Here is a 24,015-nt window from a genome sequence, read left to right as displayed (position 1 = left end):
CATGCCGGTGCTGGTATTTTCTTTGGAGTGCCAGTCTTCGGGCCTCTTCATTAGCCACCATGAGATGACTTCACTCCTGTGCATGAGCATGAGACTATCATTCTGTCACACAGAGACTGGCCCAGCGAAGTGAGCTGCACTGGGCATTCACAGCTCAGTTTATACAAAGGGAGAAGACAGCAAACAGGCAGGTAGGGTCATTTTATTGCAGAAGAGACATTGTGGTTAATTTACTAAAACTGAAGTGTGCAAAATCTGTTGCAGCTGTGCAATTAAGCTTTGACAAAAAAGACTGAAAGCTGAAAGGTTTCTATGCAGAGCTGCACCAGATTTTGCACACTCCCCCATTGCATGTCTCTTCTGCAATAAAATGCCTGCTCAATGGCAGAAAAAAACTCCATCTTCATCAGGGCTTCAGTTAAAATAAGAACATTGAATGGACTAATAGAGCTTTCCTGTGTGAATCTGTGTAGGGGACTGACTGCTAGATCAGGAAAGTTACTGGTCAGCCAGCAGTATTTGCGTGTGCGATCAAGATAAGATAACTTGATTAGGTTAAGATAAGAATGATTAAGATATCTTGATTGTTAGTTGACATGATAGTTAGTTTAACTTCTATAGTCGGGAAGATACTGGAGAGTACACATAGATGAGTTCTTGCTTAAAAAAAAAAAAATATTTAAAGCAACAGACAGCATGGATTCATGAAAGACAGAAGTTGTCAAACAAACCTGATTTTCCAAAAGCGTTTGACACAGTTCCCCACACACGGCTAATGTGTAAGGTAAAGTCTACAGGCTTGGAAAGATCAGTTTGTAAACGGATAGCAAATTGGCTAAAAGATAGAATTCAGAGAGTAGTGGTTAATGATTCATACTCTGAATGGTCTAAAGTTATCAGTGGTGTACCCCAAGGTTCAGTGTTGGTTACTTTTTAAAATCTTTATAAATGATATAGTGTCTGGGATTTAAAGTACCATTTCAGACTTTGCAGTGGAATAACTTATTTACAGGATGTCTCCAACTTACAAGCTGACCTCAATGCACTGTTCCATTGGGCAACTATGTGGCAAATGAGGATTAATGTTGATAAATGTTAAGTTATGCACTTGGGGGCTAAGAATATGCATGCATCATACATAATAGGTGGAGTAGAACTGAGGTAATCCATAGGGGAGAAGGATCTGGGTGTTCTGGTAGATCATATGCTTAATAATAATAATGCTCATATGCAATGCCAAGCTGCTGTTTCCAAAGCAAGCAAAGTCCTGTCTTGTATTAGGAGAGGTATGGACTCCAGAGAGAGAGATATCATATTGCCCCTGTACAGATCATTAGTAAGACCTCATCTGGAATATGCAGTTCAGTTTTGGGCACCAGTTCTTAAAAAGGATATCGGGGAACTGGAGAAAGTGCAGAGAAGGGCAACCAAACTGATAAGAGGCATGGAGGAGCTCAGCTATGAGAAAATATTAGAGGAACTGAATTTATTCTCTCTTGAGAAGAGGAGATTGAGGGGGGATATGATCAACATGTATAAATACAGAAGGGGTCCATATAGTGAACTTGGTGTTGAGTTATTCACTTTAAGGTCAACACAGAGGACAAGGGGGCACTCTTTATGTCTAGAGGAAAACAGATTTCGTCTCCAAATACGGAAAGGTTTCTTCACCGTAAGAGCTGTGAAAATGTGGAATAGACTCCCTCCAGAGATGGTCCTGGCTAGCTCACTAGATTATTTTTAAAAAGGCCTGGATTCTTTCCTGGGTGTACAGAATATAAATGGGTACTAATATTTATAGGTAAAGTTGATCCAGGGAATATCCAATTGCCTCTAGGGGGATCAGAAAGAATTTTTTTTCCCTGCTGTAGCAAATTGGATCATGCTTTGCTGGGTTTTTTTTTTGCCTTCCTCTTGATCAACTGCGGTTATAGGATTGTGTATATGGGATGGTATGGTTGGGTTTTCTTTACTGTTTTTTTTTTTTTTTGTTGTTTTTATTGGTTGAGCCAGATGGACTTGTGTCTTTTTTTCAACCTGACTAACTATGATTGCTCACGCAAAGGCTGCTGGCCAGTAGCCAGCAATGCTTGGTACACACATTAAGCTTTTTTTTTCATTTAGCCCCCTAAAAGATATATATGCTAACTAAAGTCTCGTACACACGATCAGATTATGGGACTAATTTTCCCTAATTTTCTCATATCAAAAGTGAAGAGGTTACTTTCATATGAAAATTCTCGTATGGCAGAATTCAACTTCAGAAGTGATGTCATGTGTTGAATTGTTTTATAGGTATTCTTTGAAAATTTGTAATCGACTGTCGAAAGCACCATACTAACGATCCGAAAATTTTCAGATCGTTCGACAGACTAAATTTTACTTACAGTTTTCTTATCGTGTGTACAGGTCTTCAGGCTGTCCATACGCGGTTGGAATCTCGGCCAGGTCATCAGGAGTCGGACTAGATTTGAAACGTTAATGAGCAGGCTGAATGTATCAAGTTGATCAATCGATCAACTTGAGTACAACCAACCTGCCGAATCTCCAAATAACCAAAAATGTGTCTGTATTTTTATTCGGATCGAAACTAATTGCACATGTCTATTTGCAGAAAAGAAATTTGCTCTGTGTATGGTCGGCCTAAGCCAGGGGTCATCAACCTTTTTCCACTTAAGGGCCGGATTCAATGTCTGTGAATGCATAGAAGGCTGCATTCACCTGCTGATAAATGAAGATAGCATTACACAGCCCCCGCACCTCTGGTTCCCTTTATATTACACAGCCCTCTGTACCTCTGGACCCCTTTATATTACACAGCCCCCCCTACATCCCACATGGAAGAGAAATATATTTGAAATATATTTTTTTTTTTAAAAAAAGTTTTTTCCAAATATATTGGAAATATATTTGAAATGCTACAATTTTGGCCATATTCAATATATTTCTAAAAAAATTTCCCTAAATATATTGGAAATATATTTTTCTTCCATATGGGATACACCCCCTGCATATTACACAGCCCCCCCCCCCCCCGCAGCTACTTCTTAAGCCACTTTGTTACACAAATGTCCCTGTTTGCTAATGACAAACGGCCGAGTGTCTGTGATTTATTAATAAAATGCTGTCTATAACTGATTTCTGAGTGCCATTCGGCACTCACGTGACCACCCGCCTCTCTCATCCTCCCCTCTCTGCTGACAGAGGACTCACAGCCCCTCCCACTCTAGCTGTCAGATCGGGAGAGGGAAGAGTCGGCCAGTCACATGAGCACGGAGTAGTGCTCAGAAATCAGGTATAGACGGCATTTTAATAACAAAAGCACAGGCACTGGGACGTTTGTCAACCACTTTAAAATGTCTGCACTTTAAAATGTCTACGGGCCAGTTGCACATGAATTCATCACGTGCACTGGCGGGCCGGACATTTAGCGGCGGCAGGCCGTAGGTTGCCAACCCCTGGCCTAAGCGATGTTAGCACAGCAATCTTTCCCACTGTGCCTTTGTGTTCTGACAGCCATTGGCTGTGAGCGATAATCGGATTCTGGCTTTCCAGCATGTCCCTTCGACAAGAGCCAGTCTTTAGACCGGCTTCTGTTTGAAGGACAGCTGTAAACATGGTCCGAATGTTGACCGATTCAGCATTTGGTATATGTTAACAGCTTAACTCTCCTAATCCAGCAATTAGCTTCCCCACACAGATTCAAACAAGATAGCTCTAATTTGAGTCCATTTAATGTTTTTTCCTTTGGTCTGGCACTCCTTCTATAGGTGCATGTTTTTTTCATGTGATCAATATGGTGGCTAAAACATAGTAAAACATACAGGCTGGACTGTGCATTGACAAAATAAAGTGGTTCTAAAGGCAGAAGTTTTTTTACTTTAATGCATTTTATGCATTTAAGTAAACACTCTTCTGGGTGCAGCTTCCCCCCAGCCCGCCTTATACTTACCCAAGCCCCTTCTCGATCCAGTGATGTGCACAAGAGCCTCTGCATGGACTCTCCCTCCTCACTGGATGAGACAGCAGTGGGGTCCATTGGTCAATCAAATCCAGTGAGCCAATGAAGGAAGAGAGGGGGTGGGGCCAAGTGTTGCCTCTGTGTGTGAATGGACACAGAGAGCAGTGGCTCTGGATCGAGCCTGCACGGGTCCACTCAGCAGGAAGGAGGAGCCAGGAGCACCGGCAGGGGACCCGAGTATAGGAGGATCTGGGCTGATCTATGCAAAACCACTGCACAGAACAGGTAAGTATAATATGTTTAATATTTAACCACTTCAATACAGGGCACTTTCACCCCCTTCCTGCCCAGGTCAATTTTCAGCTTTTAGCGCTGTTGCATTTTGAATCACAATTGCGCGGTCATGCAACACTATACCTAAACCAAATTTATGTAATTTTTTTCCCCACAAATAGAGCTTTTGGTGGTATTTGAACACCCCAAGGTTATTTCTTTTTTCTAAACAAATTAAAAAAGACCGAAAGGTTTGAAAAAAAAAAACTGTTTATGTTATAAAATTTTGTAAATAAATATGTTTTTTCCTGCATTGATGAGGCCGCACTGACAGGCACTGATGAGGAGGCACTGATGGGGTGGCACTGATGGGGTGGCAGTGGCACTGATGATGAGGCACTAATATGCAGCACTGATAGGTGGCACTGATATGCAGCACTGATGGGCACTGATATGTGGCACTGATAGGTAGCACTGATGGGCAGCATTGATGGGCATTCATAGGCGGCACTGATGGGCACTGATAGGCGGCACTGATGGGCACTGATAGGCAGCACTGATGACCACTGATGGGCACTAATAGGCGGCACTGATGGGCACTGATAGGCAGCACTGATGGACACTGGTGGGCAGCACTGATAGATGGCAGTGATGGGCAGCACTGATGAAGAGGGCACTGACAGGCTCCCTGAGCATTGTTCGGCATCCCTGGGGGCAAGGCTGGGCATCCCTGGTGGCCATGGGTGGGCATCTCGGGTGGCCATGGGTGAGCAATCCCTGGTGGCTTTAGTGCCATCCCCCAAGGATCTGCACTGGTAATCAATGCTCTGATTACCAGCACAGACCCCCCCCCCATCAGGAGAGCCGTCGATCGGCTCTCTTCTACTTGCGCCTGTCAGGCGCGAACTGAGGAAAGCCGATCAACAGCACTTCCTATTTACTATGTGACCAGCTGTGATTGGACACAGCTGGTCACATGGTAAAGAGCCTACGTCATAGGCTCTTTACTGGGATCGGAGTCACACACCTTCATATGACGCCCAGTCAGGATAGAGCAACCACTTTGCGGCCGTCATTTTGCTATATGATGGGCGGGAAGTGGTTAAAAAACAAAAAAAACAAGACTTTAATATTAATTAAGCCTTCAGCCTGCAGATTAATATTTAGGGTACAGTGCCATGTATTCAATAGTGTAATTGCCACGTATTGTTACAGTTTGAGAAATATACAGTATCTCACAAAAGTGAGTACACCCCTCACATTATGGAAATATTTTATTATATCTTTTCATGTGACAACACTGAAGAAATTACACTTTGCTACAATGTACAGTAGTGAGTGTATAGCTTGTATAACAGTTTGCATTTTCTGTCCCCTCAATATAACTCAACACACAGCCATTGATGTCTAAACCACTGGCAACAAAAGTGAGTACACCCCTAAGTAAAAATGCCCAAATTGGGCCCAATTAGCCATTTTCCCTCCCTGGTGTCTTGTGACTCCTTAGTGTTACAAGGTCTCAGGTGTGAATGGGGAACAGGTGTGTTAAATTTGGTGTTATTGCTCTCACTCTCTAATACTGGTCACTGGAAGTTCAACATGGCACCTCATTGCAAAGAACTCTCTGAGGATCTGAAAAAAATAATTGTTGCTCTATATAAAGTTGGCCTAGGCTAAAGGAAGATTGCCACGATCCTGAAACTGACCTGCAGCACGGTGGCCAAGACTATACAGCGGTTTAACGGGACAGGTTCCACTCAGAACAGGCCTCGCCATGGTTGACCAAAGAAGTTATGTGCACGTGCTCAGCGTCATATTCAGAGGATGTCTTTAGGAAATAGACGTATGAGTGCTGCCAGCATTACTGCAGAGGCTGAAGGGGTGGGGGGTCAGCCTGTCAGTGCTCAGACCATACGCCGCACACTGCATCAAATTGGTCTGCATGGCTGTCGTCCCAGAAGGAAGCCTCTTCTAAAGATGATGCACAAGAAAGCCCGCTAACAGTTTGCTAAAGACAAGCAGACTAAGGACATGGATTACTGGAACCATGTCTTGTGGTCTGATGAGACCAAGATAAACTTATTTGGTTCAGATGGTGTCAAGCGTGTGTGGCGGGACCAGGTGAGGAGTACAAAGACAAGTGTGTCTTGCCTACAGTCAAGTATTGTGGGGGGAGTGTCATGGTCTGGGGCTGCATGAGTGCTGCCGACACTGGGGGGCTACAGTTCATTGAGGGAACCATGAATGCCAACATGTACTGTGACATACTGAAGCAGAGTATGATCCCCTCCCTTCGGAGACTGGGCCGCAGAGCAGTATTCCAACATGATACTGACCCCCAGACACACCTCCAAGATGACCATTGCCTTGCTAAAGAAGCTGAGGGTAAAGGTAATGGACTGGCCAAGCATGTCTTCAGACCTAAACCCTATTGAGCATCTGTGGGTCATCCTCAAACGGAAGGTGGAGGAGCACAAGATCTCTAACATCCACCAGCTCCATGATGTCGTCATGGAGGAGTGGAAGAGGACTCCAGTGGCAACCTGTGAAGCTCTGGTGAACTCCATGCCCAAGAGGGTTAAGGCAATGCTGGAAAATAATGGTGGCCACAAAAAATATTGACACTTTGGGCCCAATTTGGACATTTTAACTTAGCAGTGTACTCACTTTTGTTGCCAGCGGTTTAGACATTAATGGCTGTGTGTTGAGTTATTTTGAGGGGACAGCAAATTTACACTGTTATACAAGCTGTGCACTCACTACTTTACATGGTAGCAAAGTGTCATTTCTTCAGTGTTGTCACATGAAAAGATATAATAAAATATTTACAAAAACGTGAGGGGTGTACTCACTTTTGTGAAATACTGTATATTTTTGTACATTAGCATCCTTTAAAAAAACATAGCAGGACTTCCGGTTCCGGCGCCCATGTGAGAGGCTGTGTGGGACATCGGCTCCGGGCAGATCAGCTTACAAAACCGACTTCTTCAGTCCGCGCGAGCCATCCGACCCCGCGACCCGACCCCACGCTATCGGAAGACCTTGCAGGATGGACAAATTCCTCCGTCCGAACGGCTCCGCCGCACCGCCGCAAATCGAGCCCGCGGCTTCGTCTGCGGCCTACACGGAAACCATCATGGCGGACGCCGCTCCTCTGACTCAGTCAGCTCATCAAGGTCAGTCCCCCCCGCCCATGCCTGAGGCCCAAATTGCATCTCTGGCCCAGGCAGTGGCCAACCTGCTCTCGCCCACCATCACAGAGGCAGTGGATAAGGCGATAGCCCTGGGGATGGCTCAGCTGCAGAGGGAACTGGGAGACCACACACGCAGGCTGCAGGAGCTGGAGCATAGACTGTCGGATGTAGAGGATGAGCTCCAAGGCTCCTTCTCAATGGACCAGCAGGCCAGGCAGACTCAGCGCTACCTTTTAGACAAGCTGGACGATCTAGAGAACCGATCTCGGAGGAATAACCTCCGGATCATAGGCCTCCCGGAATCATATGGTGCAGAAACGTTAATGGACCTAACCACTACCCGCATTCCCCTGGCACTGGGGATCCATGCAACGTGCACTGCTGAGCGAGCCCATCGTCTGGGGGCCCCATCAAATGACAGAAAAACACCCCGCCCTGTCATAGTGCGGTACTTAAATTACATGGACCGACAAAACATCCTCAAGTCGTTTAGGAACTCTAAATCGTTCCAAATTGATGGCCACAAGCTGTTGGTCTTCGCGGATTACTCACAAGAGGTTACCAGACGCAGAAAGGCCTTTCAGCCAATATGTCAAGCTCTTTACCGCAAAGCTATCAAGTTCACCTTAGCTTATCCCGCTACTTTACGCTTAACCGATTTATCAGGGGAACAAAAGTCTTTCACACACCCTGAGGAAGCAATGCACTTTCTTGACCGACACTTCAATATCCAGGTGGAGCCACCAGCGACCCCGTCTCCCCAGCGCCCTCAGGGGGCGAGAGAGCAACGGAGTCCACGGAAGGATCCGACGAAGCGGCAACGCACCAACGGACCATCGTCCGGACACAGGAATCGTTGAGTGGCCCCTTGCACCGGCTGGTGCGGGTCGCTCTTTTCTCTTTCTCTCCAGGAGGAGACCTCTGGTCTGGTGTCACCACGTTCCAGTGTCATATACCGTTTTCCGCATCTAGGCAGTGACTGAGTGTCTATCTGCTCCTGAGGCCCTAAGATACATAGAACTCTATCCCGGACCTCGGCGGCCCGGCTGCCACCTTAATTGATTCTTAGCAATCTCACTGCCTTGAAGGTACAGGTAATAGCGTGGGTCATGTGCTCACTGATTCTGTTTACATGCCTTCTGATGATGTTATTTTGAGTTATGGTTTACTATTTTCACCGGTTATCTGTTACTGTGTTCATGGTGTTGATGTACTCTGGGCCACGGCCTTATCTCTGGTTTCTGGTACTGGTGTCTCCTTTGGGTCGTGTGGAGTCGACGTTTAAAACGATCTCATTACCTAATTCGGACACAGCCAGTTGAAACCCGGTAACGCTGTCCGTCCACGTGCTCTATTGCATGAGGAAAAAAGCGAAGTTACTAAGATGTTTTTCCCCCTTTTCCCTTCTCCTGACCCTGGCCCCTGGTGGGCTTCTAGTTGCCCTGCCCCTCTCCTTTGCCCTGCCAGATATGCTGCCCTTACCGGGCTACCTGCTATTTTTTGTTACCCATAGGATGCTTTCTACTAGGCACCGTCTCGGTTCTCATAATGCTCTCGTAGGCTTCACGGCTCGATCCAGTTTTTATGATCCCCCATGACCATTGTCTCGTGGAACGTCAAAGGACTTAGGTCACCACACAAACGCATGGCCGTCCTCAGACACCTGAAACGTCTGCGGGCGGACATTGCTATACTGCAGGAGTCTCATTTAGAGGAGAAAGACTTCCACAGAATGCAAAAGCTCTGGGTGGGACAGGTTCTTGGTTCACCTGCAGTGAAAGGGAAATCGGGGGTTTTGATTTTAGTCCACAAGGATTACAAAGCCACGATTCACGCCAAACACATTGACGGGGAAGGACGCATTGCCATACTGCATCTCAAGGATGGGGTACAGGAGTGGGTGGTGGCGGGCGTGTACGCGCCCACCGCCCCCTCGGCCTCCTTCTTCCAAACATTGACTAGTACCCTGGCGCCTTTCCTCCATTTGCCATTACTAGTGACCGGTGACTTTAACCAACTCATGCAACCCTCTGAGGACAGGTCACGGGCCACGGGGTCCAAGTCTTCTAAGACCACTTACCATTCCCCATTATTGCTTAACATGGCAGACAGTCTACACCTTACTGACACGTGGCGTTTGTCGAACCCTACCGGCAGAGAATTCACGTTTTACTCCCATCCCCACAACACTCTCACGAGGATAGACTACGCATTCGCTAATACCAAATTGCTCCCGTACACTAGCTCACCGAAAATCCACGATATCGCTATTTCAGACCACGCTCCCATATCCATTGATATCTCCATACATGTTTCCACCCCATCCTTCAAACACTGGAGATTTCCCTCCTACTTGGCCAAAGACCCCGGGATTGCCACCCTTCTGGGGGAAGTATGGGCTGATTTTGTTGACATTAATGACACTCCTTCCACCTCCCCGACACTTCTATGGGAATCGGGCAAAGCAGTCCTGAGAGGGCGAGTTATAGCGTACGCAGCAGCATACAAAAAGAAGGTGGCCAAGGCATACACAGATGCCAGCGACTCCCTTAGAAAAGCGCAGGCCGATCTTAATATGGACAACTCCCAGCATAACAGGGATAGGTGGCGCAAGGCAAAGGCAAACTTTGATGCATGGGCTGACAATAGGGAGAGGCTCTACAGGTCTCACCTAGACTGGAAGTTCCACACCTTTGGGAATAAACCCGGGAAGCTGATGGCCTCTTTATGCCGCGGACCCTTTGCACCTACACTTGTGCGTTCCCTCAGGGGTGCGGATGGTCGGCTTGTAGAGTCTCCCACCGAAGTCAACACGGTCTTTGCGGACTTTTATAAATCACTGTACGGATTTGAACCGTGCGATGACGCCACTGCTACGCGGTGGTTGTCATCTGTGGAACTCCCAACGATATCCCCGACTCGATTGGACGCCCTTAACTCTCCTATAACCATTGAGGAAGTGCGTAAAACCGTGCAAGGATTGACACCAGGGAAATCCCCTGGCCCTGACGGGTACACCCCAGAGTTTTATAAATTGACCATAAACCACCTGGCTCCCACTCTACAACGCGTTTTTAACCACATTATGTCAGGCCATCCATATATGCCGACCGGCTACCAGGCACACATTAAACTGATTTATAAAACTGGAAAGGACCCACAGGACCCGGGTTCATATAGGCCCATCTCGTTATTGAATGTTGACTCGAAGTTGCTCTCCAAAATTGTTGCGGATAGATTAGCATCTATACTTCCATCCCTTATACATCCAGCCCAAGCAGGATTTGTCAGAGGACGTTCAGCAGCTGCCAACATTAGAAAGGTCATAACTGCCCTAGAAGTAACCAAAACAAACCCTGCCAACACAGCTGCAATCATCACTTTAGACGCCGAAAAGGCCTTCGATAATGTCAATATACAATGGTTAGACAGAGTACTGTTACGCTTTGGCTTTTCCGGCGCTTTTCTACACACGATAAGAACTATGTATGCATCCCCCGAGGCTCAGGTGGTCATAGCGGGTCAAATATCACAACCTTTTAAATTGTACAAGGGTACCAGACAGGGGTGCCCTCTGTCGCCCCTGCTATTTAATCTGGCCTTGGAACCATTGTCCAGATACATGATGCACCACCCTGGGCTCCGGGGGATCAAAGTGGGTGGAGAAGAACTCCGTACGGCAATGTTTGCGGACGATGTTCTCATATTTACCGCGGACCCTGGGCACGATCTCCCACTTATTCAGGACATGTTTGCAGAATATAGATTGTGCTCCGGTCTGCGTATAAACTTCACCAAAAGTGAAATCCTCCCACTTAATACAACTAGTACTCCGCAATGGGCTTCCTCTTCCCTCCTTCGGGTTAACTCCAGTCATATCACCTACCTGGGCATTAAAATAGGACGATTCTCCTCATCCCTATACCGTCTAAATTTTACACCGGTTGTCGATAAAATGTGCGCAGAACTTAAGACGTGGGCGAATTTACCCCTCTCCTTTATCGGTCGGTGTCACCTATACAAAATGGCCACCTTCCCCAAACTCCTTTATCCCCTCCAAACTTTACCACTCCTCCTGAAACATGCGGATGTCACCAGGCTGAGCAAAGCCGTCTCCTCTTTCATATGGAACGGGAAACGCTCTAGAATATCGTTGGCCAAATTGCACTTAAATAAACGGGAAGGGGGAGTGGATCTACCTGATACTCGTTTGTATAATGTGGTCTGCCTTGTGAGGAACTGTATGGACTGGTTGAGCCGTGAATCCAGATATACTAATTATGCCTTAGATTCAGAACTAGCCGCTCCCTGGAACCTGGCGGCGCTGCTGCACTGTGGAACGGCGGATCTTCCGGTGTCGCTGCGCGGCAACTTGTTGCTCAGGGATACTGTGATGGCTTGGAGGGACCTGAGGAGACGTTGTAAGTTGCCTCAGCGACTCTCCAGGTGTTTGCCTATCTGTAATCATCCCATGTTCCCGCAGGCCCAGCAGTGCTCAGCTTATGGGGATTGGACTGAGCGAGGGATTACTAGATTTGCTCAATTGTTTGATGAATGTTCGGGTATGCCTCTCCCTTTCGACACCTTTTCCGCTCGATATAATCTGCCGAAGGGTCACTACTTATACTATAGACAATGCCTTAGTTTCGTGGACTCAATCTGCCGAACACCCCAAAAACGCTTTGCCACTTCTCTACTGGATACGTGGCTACAGCAGGGTAAACATAAGATTTCCCATCTATACAAACCCGTTCTTGTTGCATTCTCCCAAAACGTCTCGAACCATGTGGCGAAGTCATGGAATACTATACTCCACTCTGATACAGCAAACCAACGCATATTGTTCGGATATCTCACCACCCGCCGCTACATCACAAACGAGTTCTGGAGGGAACAGCAACTTAAAATTATGCATAGAGCTTATTTCCCCCATATACGGTGGTCTACAGATGTTTCCCATCACTTTTGCACGCTGTGTAGATGCCAATTTCCTTCCTTGCTCCATAAACTTTGGATGTGCCCCCCAATCGCCTCCTTTTGGGACAAGGTTCTAAGGTATATATCGAAAAATACGGGTCTACTGCTACCAAAAGACATTTACCTCCTACTGTTTGGTGACCCCTCATTGCCTGGCTTTCATAAAACCAAAAACTCCCAGAGTCTCTTCTCCAATAACAAGCCCTGGATACTCTCCTGCCTCATGATAGCTCGCAGGCTGATCCTTAAGCGGTGGTTGGAGCCCTCTCCTCCCACAATCAAAGACCTTTATGCTGACCTACTGACTCTGCGAGAACGAGAATCTACGGGCCTGCAGCACACCCCCTCTGCCAACGCACTACGATTCACCAGGAAATGGAATCTTTTCTCCGCAGCGGCAGGGGACTCTCATGGCAGACCTAGTCTGGACAGCTGACCATTTACGGATGTACAGGAACAGATTGTCTCCCTTTCTTCACATCCTGACGCCTCTTCTCCTCTAACGATCTTAAGTATAGGATCAATTTATCACTATGAGGCATCGAGGCAGACCATACTGTTCGTTGGGGATAATGTTATTATAGTTGTTGTCTAGCTGTGTTGTTCTAGCCACATTTCACTGTTTTATTGGTACAGAGAGCAGCTGAGACGGTGCCCGCTGGTATCACTTAACGTTGCCTTATACTTATGCTCCCCCTGGGAGCGCATCTAGGGGGCATTGCCCCCTCCTATGCTATACATATCTGGACTACAAGCATGTGTCTGGCTTCCCACTCTCTCCACCTCCCCTTCCCCCTCCTTTGACCCTACCTCCTCCCCTCCCTATCTCCAAAAAAAAAAAAAAAAAAAATATAACAAATTGCCTTACTTGTTTGATGTTGCTGATCATTTTGGTCACGACAAATTGTCGTTATATTGTCTCTGGAGTTCTCGCGCAAATTCGCATATTTTGTTTCATGACCGATAGTCATATACTTTGTAATCATATCACTGAAAAAATTTTTTCTGGTTGTAATGTACTTCTGCTGTAATGCTTTGAACTTCAATAAAATGTTATAAAAAAAAAAAAAAAAACATAGCAGGGTTTTTACTAGTATATGATTTAAAAAGCCTTATATATTATTACTGTGTTTAGGTATTCAAATTAGTCATAGAGTTTTTGTCAAGTTAATCAACAATGCATGCTAACGCTGCTATATTTGGCTAAAATTGGCCTGGACATCTAACTATCAATGACCCCTGGTCACAAGAGTGTTTAAGGAGGCTGCAATCAATTAATTTTAAGTATTTAAAAATAAATGTAATTTTTTAAAATTAGCACACAACTAATTAATTTGTATTTTCTTTTCTTTTTTTTGTTGTTTTTTTTAATGTCCGTCTGCTTTATTAAGTATCTTATGCCTCTCCAGAGTTCAGCTTTAATTTTCATTATTGACTGGCTGGAGTGTTCCCGTACCAATTTTAAATAATAATAATTTTAGGATAGTATTAATGATAACATAAAGCTATTAATATTGAAGTACAACGAGTACATTCATGCCAACCCAATACTGTCTGGGTATGAAGTCTATTCGTGTTTGCAATTTTATGCTATTCTTGATTTGGTAGCAAGGAAGTACTCCTTATTTTTAGTGACACATTTTTATCTTTGGCCTAGCTTGGAGCACATGCACATTTGATTGCTTGTTGCACAATTAGTCAGCATTATTCCACCATGACTCTAATGCAGTTTCAAACCATTGACAGTCTCAAACAAATTCCAACCATGACTCTAAATGTTTCACAAACACACAGAAACCAGGAATCAGTGAAAATGTATGTGTAGTATAAAATATTCAGATAAAAATATATAAGTTCCATCATCTTTGTCTGTGGAAGCGAATGTGGGATCATGTTTAGGAAATAATTTGTGAAGGATAAACTCTATTTTCGGTCTATCTTATAGTGGGATCAGCCAGAGCATAAGTGCCAGAGGTCAGTTACAGAACTCGAGCCGTAGGATTAGCGCTTGGCATGTCAATTTCACTATCATGTTTAGTCCAGTGAGTAGGCGTAGATACAAAAAAGTGCACTCGTAGAAAGGAAGATGGATCACGACTGTTCTTAAGATGGTATACTTACAGCTAAAAAGAGTCATTGGCAAACAGGTAACCATGAAAGGGAGAAGATGAGGAACTTTGGAAAAGACAAGAAGTGTGAAATATCAATATCAGGCTGACCCCTTGTCCGCCTGTCATCAGGGCAGGAAGGGAGCTTAGGTCTCACCTCTAAGGACACAAAAAATAATAAAAGCTTGGCACTAAAGTTTGAAATAACCTTATCAGTTTCAAGGTGAATAGATTTATCCTCACTTCCGTTTTCTGGTAACAAGACAGGTAGTTATGGTAAATCTGTCTATCGTGATACAAAGGTTCCAACCTCTCCTATTTAAAACATAACAGTATTTGCAGATGATACTAAACTAAGCTTGCCAATATCTTCTATGCAGGATGTGGAAACCTTACAAGCGGACCTGAACAAAATAATGGGGTGGGCAACTACATGGCAGATGAGGTTTAATGTTGAAAAATGTAAAGTAATGCACTTGGGGGCCAGAAACCAGAAAGCAAGCTACTCACTAGGGGGGGAACCTCTGGGTGAGTCTAGGATGGAAAGGGACCTGGGGGTACTGGTAGACAACAGGCTTGGCAGTGGCATGCAATGCCAAGCCGCTGCAAGCAAAGCCAGCAGAATACTGGGATGTATAAAAAAGGGGATTCACTCCGGAAATAAAGAGATTATTCTCCCTCTCTACAAGACTCTGGTCCGGCCACATCTGGAGTATGCTGTCCAGTTCTGGGCACCGGTCCTCAGGAAGGATGTGCTGGAACTGGAGAGAGTCCAGAGAAGGGCAACAAAAATAATTAGGGAAATGGAGGACATCAGCTATGAGGAAAGACTACAAGCACTGAACTTATTCTCTCTGGAGAAGAGACGATTGAGGGGGATATGATATCAATGTACAAATACTGTATTGGCGACCCTAGCATAAGGAACAAACTATTCAGAGAAAGGGAACACAATAAGACATGTGGCCGCTCACTAAAACTAGAGGAAAGGCGGTTTAACCTTAAAATACGTAAGGGGTTCTTCACTGTAAGAGCAGTAAGGATGTGGAATTCTCTCCCGCAAACAGTGGTATCAGCAGGGAGCATCGATAGTTTCAAAAAACTATTAGATGGGCACCTTAAAGACCACAACATACAGGGGTATACAATGTAAGGTTAACAGCAAACACACACACATAGGTTGAACTGGATGGACTGATGTCTTTTTTCAACCTCACAAACTATGTAACAGGCATGGTTGAAATTTCACTTTAGGTAAAAGTAATAAGGTTATCACTAAAAAAGTCACAGTAAGCTAAGGTTGTCAATAGCTAAAAAGTGTAAACAAATACAACATAGCAAAGTACAGTTACAATCTCTGTTGCAACTGTAAGGGCCCATGCACACCTAGTGTTCATATGCATGCTAACGTGTTATGGTGCACATTAATGTGCATGGTATGAAGACAACCCTTTCATTTGAATGGCTGGTCAAAAAAACAAAAAACAGACAAACATAATTGAGTACATTGTTGTGCATAGTGTACGTGTGTCAGGAGTAAATTGCTTTTGTAGATCTGGGTGCCATTAAAAATAGGTGGCACAAATCTACTCCACAGACGGAGTTCAAATCCAGGTGCTGTACAAACTTGATGACTAAGGCCGGCCATACACGGTTCAAATCAGCCAGTTCAGCGGGAACCGGCCGAGATTCGAACCGGTATTGGGCAGGCTGAATGTACCAAGTTGATCGATCAACTTGGGTACAACCAGCCTGCCAGAATCTCTTGTGATAATAACAGCCACTAGCGATAATCATTTTCTTCTCTGCGACGAGGATGGCTTCCCCCACCTGTCCCCACCCCCCCACCAGGCCCGGCAGGAGGGATTCAAAAATTAACACTGTCTGCGGGAAAGAAATTTGCTCCGTGTATGCCCGGCCTAAGGGTCTGGTTTCCTTAATAATATATTCCTCCATGTTGGGTAATACAATTGTTCAGACGCCAGTTTACTGTTTTAGGTGGAAGCAAGACTTTGCAACCTCCATATCTCCCGAAGAATGGAACAAGATATGGGAGGCAATTTCCAAATCTCCTCGTAACATTCTGGCAATTCAGAGATTATATAAGGTTTTGACTTGGTGGTATTACGCTCCAGCCAGAATCGCTCAATATCTTCCGATGTACCCACCCACCTGCCTCAGGGGATGCTGGGACCAAAGCGATATGAAACGTATTTGATGGACTTGTCCAATACTTAAGAGGCTATGGATTTGGGTGTACATGCTGGTCAATACAGTCCTGTTTCTTAATTTGCTGAAATACCCATGGGAAACACTCCTTCATCAACCAATCCCAGACATCTCTTTATGGCCACTAAACAAACTATAGCAAGATCATGAAAAACCCTGGTGCTCAGCTTTAATGAGGTTAAAAACAGGGTACAAGGTAAAAAAAGCTGACTGCATTCATAGTGATTCCATGACCAATTTTAGGTACCTGGCAACCTTGGTTGGATCACTTTGCAACTCCCTCAACAGCAACCTACTTTTTGGATATTTGATTGCTGGCACCAGGCCTAAAGTTCAACCGATGGACCCCTGGGAGGTGGAAGGGTTGTTTTCATTTCTCTCCTGATTCCCTCCCTTCCTTTATCCCCTCTTTTTCTCACTCTGCCTGGTCTTTCACCCTCACTTTTGTCCTTCACTTATTTTCTCTTTCTCCTTTTAACTCCAATTTTTCCATTCAGTTTGCTTTTTCTTTTCGAGCTCTCTGAGTCAGCTGCTTTAAATTAATTATATATATATATACTGTATATATATTTTTTTTATTATTATTATTTATTTATTTATTTATTTTGGGGGAGAGAATCCCTTTTGCTAGAGGTTCTGAGCTCCTGGGGCACATAGGCCATGGAAGGGGGATTCTTCTTGAGTTTCCCCATGATACCACATCACCACTATTTTTTTGAGTGTCTTGTTTATTTTAGTTATTTACTTTGACTTGAATGTCTGGGGGTTTACCAAGTGTATGTCATCTTTACTGACCGAATCAAACGACTTCAATTGTAACTAGATATGTGATAGAGCGTAAAATTAAATGCTGTTTATTGCTCTTGTTTTTTGGAAAACTGGAAGAAATGTGGATTTAGGCTCTGTGTTAAACTGTATGTTATATATCAATGCTGTTTTCTATTTTTCTTTAACAAAAACAAAGTGAAAGAAAAATAAGTGGCACTGCAGCCTGCTAATACATGTAGGGTGCACTGCTGTGCATCGCTGCAGTGCAACACAATGACTGCAAAGGAGATGAGAATGCTAATGCTGGCCTTATAATGTTACCCTTATCCAGTTTATACAGGGAGGGCAAATAGGTGCATCTCCTGCTGTGCCTATTGTACCCAAACAGATGCTGCATCCAATTGGATGCATCTGCTGTTTGGTGGAAGATTTTATGTCTGGTTATTTTTTATGAAGAGAAAGTTGAAGAGAATTTACAACCAATATATATTAATTTGTTGTTTGACATAAACCTATTGGAGATGGTCATCATACAAATAGAATAGCAAGTAATACCATAACACAAAATGTTTTGCTCACCGGTATAGTTGACTGGAGGATCTTAGAGCAGACACCTTTAACCCCTTAGCACTGGCCCATTAAGAGGTTGCAGATGCTGGGAGGCAGAGGCGGGCATTTTAGTTATGTGACCACCGTGGCTGGCTGTCACAGCGGTCATATGATTGGAAAGCTCCCGATTGCTACTTTCTGTTACCCGCTGGTAACTGTGGCGGGATCGCACAGGGTGCACGCTCTCGGCTTAGCATTGTTTACATTTTGGTATGCATATTTGGAGCCTCTCAGCATTAAGGCCCACCTTCTGAGAGGCCGCATATATGCATACAGCAGGCCTGAACAGGTTAAGTAAAGAACCTGTTGAATAATGGAGTCTAGCCTAGTCATATTAACCAAAAGATGTTGCAACCAGGTAAAACAGCTAAGGAAATATCACAAGAAAGGCCATGGACATATTTGTTTAGGTGTGGCAAGTCAAAAACCTAAGTGAGATTTCTTAGACAGTGAGAAGATCTAACTACTAGTTAATGGTAACCCACAGAAAGGCAAAAAAAAAAAAAAAAAAGGGGGAACAAAAGAAGGGCCAGCCAATCTAGCCAAAGGTGCATAAAGTACTCAGCCGAGAAATGGAAAAAGGAAATGAGCAAGAAGGAGAAGGAAAAACCCAAAAAGGACAAGGGGGAAAGGAGGAAGAAGAGGGGAAGGGGAGGGAAGGGAGGCCCCCAAGTTTCGTTGCCATGAAAATTAATAATTAGTGTACATTCCTGACAAATGCCATAATCGATCAGTTGATGCAAGAGCGCTTCCCAGGGATTCTTTCTCAAATTGGTGTGGAGTAATGAATTAACCAAAGTTTATACCTGGATCCACAGTCTCTTAACTTAAGGACATGTCCATCCGTCAAATTTTTCAATCAAAGAATGGCGGTCAAAATGGGGCTGTCAGGACCACCCATACAATATCAGCCAGTTAATCAGGAATTGGCCAAAATTTGCATAGTGTATAGCCAATTTTAGTATTAAAAATGCACTTTCCTATACTGTTTATTTATTTACACTTTTTTTATTGAATGACAGTGTCTCTTGAAATAAACTTGATATTCTGTTTAAACCTAATGTCCTTGAGTAACACTAACTTGTATTCTGCCAATGCAAACATAAAGGTGGTAGTATTTGTCTTGACAGAATAGATAGGCTGCTCACCATAACATAATGGAACAAGCTTTCATAGAATGGCAATGTTTCAAACATAGTCCAGCAATTAATCTTCCAGAGCTCAGTAAAAAATACAGGCTTGGAAGGAATTCAGTGTCATAGACCAATAATGTCTGATGACCAGCTCTGTTGCACGGAATAGTCTCGGGTTTAGAAGCTCATTCTCTGGTGCCAAATAACTGGAATTGTTTTGCACGGATAAAATTAGGAGAAGAACATCCTGCTTTACACGTATTGTTATGCAAACAAAACATCACTCATTGTCCACTCATTTAAAGTGACACTAAACAATATCTTAATTCTCCAAGAATAATTCATACACATCCACTACTTAATGGCCCTGCTATCTAATATTCATAACATAGTTTCTTATTTTGGTTTCCTGCCTTCTTGTAATGTCCTCTGAGAGCTCCTGAACCTCTTCTTTTCCCCCGCTGAGATAAACGGAGTCCGTCCGACGGACGGACAGTGTGAAAGGGGCCTTAATGCGGAAAAATATCATACTGGATATCTATGCTGATATGGGCTGGGTAATGTGTTAGGAATAAAAGCATGTCCCAATGTGTGATGGACATGAAAATGATCAATCTACAGAGGGCTGAACTCAAAGACACCCGCCAAAAATCAAACTGAAAAAATGATGCAGCAGGCTAGTCCATTTTGCTGAAATTTAATTTCAAACTCAAAATGGTACTCAGTTGTTTGTATGCCCCCCACGTGCTTGTATGCTTGCCTGACAATGTCAGGGCATGCTCCTCATGAGACAACGGATGGTGTCCTGGGGTATTTCCTCCCAGATCTGGACCAGGGCATCACTGAGCTTCTAAATAGTATGAGGTGCAACCTGGCAGTGTCGAATGGACCAAAACATAATGTCCCAGAAGTGTTCTATTGGACTTAGGTCAAGCGAGTGTGGGGGCCATTCAATGGTATCAATTCCTTAATTCTCAGGAACTGGCTGCATACTCTCGCCACATAAGGCTGGGCATTGTTATGCACCAGGAGGAATCCAGGACCCACTGCACCAGCGTAGGGTTTGGCAATGGGTCCAACGACTTCATCTGATTCCTAATGGCAGTCAGGGTGTCATTGTCTAGCCTGTAGAGGTCTGTGCGTCCCTCCATGCATATGTCTCCCCAGACTATCACTTTCCCACCACCAAACTGGTCGTGCTGAACAATGTTACAGGCAGCATAACATTCTCCTCGGCTTTTCCAGACCCTTTCACGTCTGTCAAATGTGCTCAGGGTGAACCTGTTCTCATCTGTGAAAAGCACGGGTGCCAGTGGCGGACCTGCCAATTCTGGTGTTCAATAGCAAATACCAATCGAGCTCCATGGTGCTAGGCAGTGAGCGCAGGGCCCACTAGAGGACATCAGGCCCTCAGGCCACCCTCATGAAGTCTGTTTCTGATTGTGGCCTGCTGTAGGTAATTTTGTAGGGGTTTGGCAGTGCTCATCCTGTTCAGGAGCAGATACCGGTCCTGCTGATGGGTTAAGGACCTTCTAAGGTCCCGTCCAGCTCTCCTAGAATAACTGCCTGTCTCTTGGAATCTCCTCCATGCTCTTGAGACTGTGCTGGGAGACGCAGCAAACCTTCTGGTAATGGCACATATTGATGTGCCATCCTGGAGGAGTTGGACTGCCTGTGTAACGTCTAAAGGGTCCAGGTATCGCCTCATGCTATCATTAGTGACACTGATGCTAGCCAAATGCAAAACTAGTGAAAAAACAGTCAGAAAAAATGAGTAGGGAAAAAAAATGTCAGTGGCCTCCACCTGTAAAACCATTCCTGTTTTGGGGGTTGTCTCATTGTTGCCCTTCTAGTGCACCTGTTGTTCATTTAGTTAACACCAAAGCAGCTGAAACTGATTAACAACCCCCTCCGCTACTTAACTGACCATATCAAAATCCTAGGAGTTTAATTGACTTGATGCTGTACTCTGATTAAAAAGTGTTGCTTTAATTATTTTGAACAGTGTAAAAGTCACAATTTTAGGATTTCATGCATATAGTCATACATATATGTTAATATACTTACCAAAGATATATGGGTACAGTAAATAAACATAATAACCCATTTTTTTACAGTGGCTTTGTACCAACAAGTGAGATAAACCGCAAAATTGTGGCTGCAATAAAACAAGGTAAGCGAAAGAGGTGTTATTATTGTTCTAATGATGCAATCAATCATGAACTGAACTGATGTGTAATGTGTTTAGGTGAAATCACAGAACTCCAGAAATACATGCAATATAAGTATGCGCTGGATGAAGCTGATGAGAAAGGGTGGTTTCCTCTACATGAAGCCGTAGTCCAACCAATCCGGCAAATTACAGAAATTGTTCTTGATGGTAAGGTGCATAAAATACACACCATCATTGGAACATAAAGTGTATCTAACATGAAAAAAAATTTTTAATACATTTCAGCTTATCAATCCATAAATGTGGTGGCTACATTCGTTGTAGGCTTTATTTTCACCTGATGATCCGGCCAATAACACACTTCCTCTCTTTATGGAGGTACGGTGGAGCCACACTTGGACAGCAACATTTCCAACCTGTGAAGATAGTAGTTTTGGAAGTACCAGCAAATTTAGATGGACAGGACTAATGCCTCGTACACACACAACGATTATCGGCCGACCGATCGGCCGACTTTTGTCCAGTGTTGTTGTGTTGGTTGAAATGTGCTCTAGACTGCACACAAATTTTCTCGGCCAACAAAAATCTACTTCAGAAGGGATGTCATGTGATGGTTTACATTCCGTGTGTTTTTTCATCTCTGAGCATGCCCAGTCTTGCTCATCAGATTTTTGTCTGCTGAAATCTGTACTGACTGACGGAAAATCGGCCGTTGTGGTGACGGCCAACAAACATTTTATAGCCTGCACACCAGATTTTTTTTGGCCGAAAAGTCGGAGTCGGTTGTCGGAAGCATCATACTAACAAGCCGAAAAACGGCCGATCGGACGTTGGCCGAAAATTCACGGCCAACTATCGACACGTGTTTACGGGGCATAACAAAGCTGACACCAGCTAATTACAAAAAAAGTTTTTTTCTTTTGGGATAAAGTTTTACATAAACTAATAAAAGCTGACCATTGTAAGCACCTCTGTCAGCGGTAAATGGTTTTCCTCAATCCTCGAATTGCCAACTTTGCTGCACGGCCTGGTCTGTTCAAGGAAGTTTAAAGGAATTTTAGAATAAACAGACTTACTGGCTGGATCACCAGGTAAAACTACAGGACAAAAAGAAATCGTAAATAGCCACCACATTTAAGGATTGTATTTTCATGTAATTATTTGGAAAAGGGAACTGGTCAGACTTCTGAGTTTGAATAATTGCAAATTTCATAACAAGTAAATATTAATCAACAGTTGTTACTAACAGATATGACCAGTGTGGAGATGGTTTTTCTGAACTTTGTAAATAATGTTTGTGTGACATATTGTAACAATTGTTTTTGACAAACAAACAGCTGTATTAAGGCTAGGTTCACACTAGAGCAGTGCGATTTTGATCCAGTTTTCAATGTGATTGATGTGTGATGTGATCTGTAGTGCAGCTGCAGTTCAACCTGCTGCATTTTTGATACATTTTTAATGCCTGTTTTACTACTGCGACTCATCCCTGTTGTCAGCCAGCAGGGATGAGTCATCGGTTGTTAGGGAGGCAGCACCCGCTGGCATCCTAACAACCAGTGACTCATCCCCCCGCTGACAGCAGGTATGACTCATGGTTGTCAGGACAATGGCGGGTGCCAGCTCCTTAACAACCGATCACTCATCCCTGCTGCTAACAGCAGGGATGAGTCACTGATTCTTAGAATGCCGGTGTTCTGTTGATTAATGTAGATCGTCAGATAATGCCTCCGACGATCTGTGCATGTGCAGAAGTGATGTCACTCCAGCTGACCTTCAGATCAGCTAGCGTGATGTCAACACTAGGCATGTGCAGATGATCAGAGGCATTATTCGATGATCAGCAAAGCGCGGCGACAGAATCTGATTGTCAGATTCTGCCTCGCTCTCTCTGCGCATGCGCGAGACTTCCGTGATGCTGATTGTCAGATAATGCCTTTGATGATCTGCGCATGCGTAGTGTTGAAGTTACACCAGATGATCAGCACATCAGCTGGAGTGATGTCACTACTGCGCATGCTCAGATCTTCTGAGTCATTATCCTAAGATCTGCAGTAATCAACAGAACAACGGCAGGTGCCAGCTCCTAACAGCCAACATAAAGTGCACACAAAAATGAATTTAAAAACGCATGTAGATGCAATTTTGATGCACTTCCATTAGGTCTATGATGACAAAATCGCACTGCATCACACCAAAGTATCATAGGACCCTTTCTCAAAGTCGCATTGCAGCTGTGCTGAATTGATGTGAACAGCCACTATTAGAAACAATGTTATCTCCATTATAATGCAATTCAATGCAACCCAATTTGCATCTGAAATCTCATCAGTTTGAACCAGGCCTAAGCGGTTAGTCCACCATACCTAATATTCTTACATCTACCACATATTCTTATGTCTCTGTGTCACATCATTCCCACTAGCAAGGCCACCTCCCACCTTCTACAAACTTGGAAATTGATATTTTTGGCAAAGAAGTAACTTTATTTAAACTAATTAATGAATGCAATTAAAAGCTGCTATTAAGTAGGATCCATTATTTAATGGTAAATGGCATTGCACATGCCTATTTCACAAAGAGATTTTCA

General features: G+C 44.2%; 1 protein-coding gene across 2 annotated transcripts in view; it reads left to right on the top strand.

Moving 5' to 3' along the window:
- The window catches only part of ASB15 (ankyrin repeat and SOCS box containing 15), a 64,755-nt gene that overhangs the window by 12,829 nt on the left and 27,911 nt on the right, over positions 1–24,015 (top strand). The window contains exons 3-4 of one of the 2 annotated variants that reach the window (XM_082257099.1): positions 21,370–21,425; positions 21,501–21,632. In XM_082257099.1, coding sequence (XP_082113225.1) covers positions 21,370–21,425; positions 21,501–21,632 — 188 coding nt within the window. Of the gene's footprint in view, positions 1–21,369; positions 21,426–21,500; positions 21,633–24,015 lie in introns of those variants that run through there. The other variant, XM_082257100.1, reaches the window with a different exon arrangement.

The sequence above is a fragment of the Pelophylax lessonae genome (assembly GCF_965119305.1).
Source record: "Pelophylax lessonae genome assembly, chromosome: 4".
In the NCBI taxonomy this organism is placed as follows: domain Eukaryota; kingdom Metazoa; phylum Chordata; class Amphibia; order Anura; family Ranidae; genus Pelophylax; species Pelophylax lessonae.
The sequence above is the reverse complement of the archived record's forward strand: the minus strand, read 5'-3'. Positions and strand labels throughout refer to the sequence as shown.